General features: G+C 53.7%; 1 protein-coding gene across 1 annotated transcript in view; it reads right to left on the bottom strand.

Moving 5' to 3' along the window:
• The window catches only part of PLEKHG3 (pleckstrin homology domain containing, family G (with RhoGef domain) member 3), a 29,297-nt gene that overhangs the window by 2,451 nt on the left and 24,480 nt on the right, over positions 1 to 2,366 (bottom strand). Inside the window, exon 16 of the mRNA XM_011978330.1 lies at positions 1 to 834. Within this exon, the coding sequence (XP_011833720.1) occupies positions 1 to 834 (834 nt within the window). The remainder of the gene's footprint in view (positions 835 to 2,366) is intronic.

Raw genomic sequence — 2,366 nt, 5'->3', positions numbered from 1 at the left:
CCACGAAGTCGGCCGGGAGCCCACCTGTCTCTTGCGCCCCACTGGAGGTACCGGCTCTGGGTCTGGCCGAGGAAGGCTGTTGAATCTGGAGACGGAGTTTCTTACCAGTCCTTTGGGGATGTAGGAGAGGCTCTCCCGGCGACGGACACTGAAGCCCGCATCGTGGTGTTCTGCATTTTCATAATAGCTCTTAATCTTGTCTAGCAACAGCCGGTCTCGGGTGGAGAGCGCTGATTCCTTCTTCTTGCAGGAAGACCAGTCGGGCTCCACTGGGCAGCCTGGGCTTGGGGACTCCATCCCATTGACAGAAAGGCTGTCCTCTGTGCGCCCCCCCACACTGATGTCCACTTCTGGGGAGAGCTGACAGCTGAGGGAGTCTGTGGCACTGCCACGCCGCGCCAGGCCCTTCTCACTGCCCTCCAGGCTGAGCACGCTGCTGCTCCGGCTGACCAGCCGTGGGCTCCCAAAGCCACTGGACTTGCCGTCCTCCTGTGCCACGCTGCTCCGCCGAGAGAAGCTGCTAACAAACCGCTCCGCAATGACACTGGCCTGGTCCAGCACGGAGGGTGGCAGAAGGCTTTCAGGCTCCTGGGCGGCACCCCCCATTTCTTCTTCCTCCTCACTGCTCAGGGCCTTAAGGTCCTCAGTGCTCTCAGCCGCCACGAAGCCCACCATGTCACCCGGGGGGTCCATCCCCAGAAGCCCCTGGTGGGCGTCAAGCGGTGTCTCCAGGACGTCTGCAGATTCTGTGTCTGAGGGCATCTCCTCGGCACTGGGCCCTTCCACAGCAGCAAATACCTCTTGCTCACTCCCAGCCTCAGGGTCCGGCTCAATCTGAAACATAGCAGAAAAGGCTCACATGAGTAAAAGCCTCCTTCATGGGACCTGGGGAACAAGGGAATAGCATGGCCTGCTCAAGGCCCAATGACAGGGACCTGCAGTTTAGGACCCAAGGCAATCAGAATGAGCACAACTTAGGAGTAGGGCAGTGGGTCCTTAGAGGAACATGATTGTGTCCTTTAGTCATCCTACAGTGGGGGTGCTGGGCCCATGTCCTCAAAACCAAGGAAAACACTAAGAATGCAGATGGTGCCGGATGGCGACACCTTGATGGCAGCCAGCCTGGGAACTACAGGGACGAGGTGGGAATACACAACAGTGGGTAGGGCATGGCCCCGGGTTCCCAAGGGCTGGTTCTCACAGCATCATGGAACCAGCATGGCTGATGGTGAGGCAGCTCGCCAAAGCCCTAGAGGCTCCTCCCTTGGAGGTTCTAGGGTTCAAACCCAGACCCGTGCAACATGAGAGGCCATTTCGTTTTCCTCAGGGGACGGGGCCTCCCACGTGGATGAGGGTCTAGAGAGCAACACAGCCACATGCTGGAATCCTGTCAAGAGGGTGAGGACCAGGAATGTGGCTCCTCCCAGCACCTGTGGGCCCAGAACAACTGCCTACGCCCAGGAAATGGGCAAGGAAGAAAGCAAACGTGAGAATTCCCTCTTGACCACCTTGACGGTAATTTGAACCACAGAACTGCTGATATACACAGCTTTCCAGAGCAGTCATTAGAGAGAGAAGAGCAAACACTAAATTCTAAGATCGGACCTAATTCCTTCTGTTCTAGTCTGGAATCTGCAGAGCACCCAGGATCTAGACCTGCACTGTTCAACATGGGAGCCATAGTCACTGTGGCTTTCCGAGCATGCAAAATGGGGTCAGGCCCAGTGGAAACCTGCTCTTGGGGTAAAATACACATCAGATTGCAAAGACTCTGTATAGAAAAAAGGGACAAAATATATCAGTAACTTTTTATGTTGATTACATGTTAGAATAATACTCTGCATACATTGGGTTAAATAAAATATACTACTAAAATTAATTTCATCTGCTTCTTTTAAATGTTTTAATGCGTGGTTCTCATTGTATTATTACTGGACACCCCCATTTGCTCTGGTCTGAATGTCTGCATATCCCTAAAATTGCCAGGTGGAGGCTAACACCCAGTGTGATGGGAATGAGAGGTGGGGCGTTTGGGAAATTAGGTCACAAGGACTCCATCCTCATGAATGGGGTCAGATCCCTTACAAAAGAGGCTCAAGAGAGCTTCCTTGCCCCTTTGCCATGTGAGGACACAGCAAGAAGCCACCATCTATGAAGCAGAGGGTGAGCCCTCACCAGAGTCTGCTGGCATCTTGACCTTAGAATTTCCAGCCTCCAAAACTGAGCAATAACTAAGCCACCCAGGCAGCAGTAAGGGATTTTGTTATAGCAGCTCAAGCTAAGACATCATGCTACATTCCTGTCCAGTATCATCCAGGCTTCTTAGTCCTGGCTGTGGGGTCCAACATGGGGTCCAGGCCGTAGCT

This window comes from Mandrillus leucophaeus, unplaced genomic scaffold (assembly GCF_000951045.1).
Source record: "Mandrillus leucophaeus isolate KB7577 unplaced genomic scaffold, Mleu.le_1.0 Scaffold192, whole genome shotgun sequence".
Classification (NCBI taxonomy): Eukaryota; Metazoa; Chordata; class Mammalia; order Primates; family Cercopithecidae; genus Mandrillus; species Mandrillus leucophaeus.
This window is presented reverse-complemented; position numbering and strand designations above follow the sequence as displayed.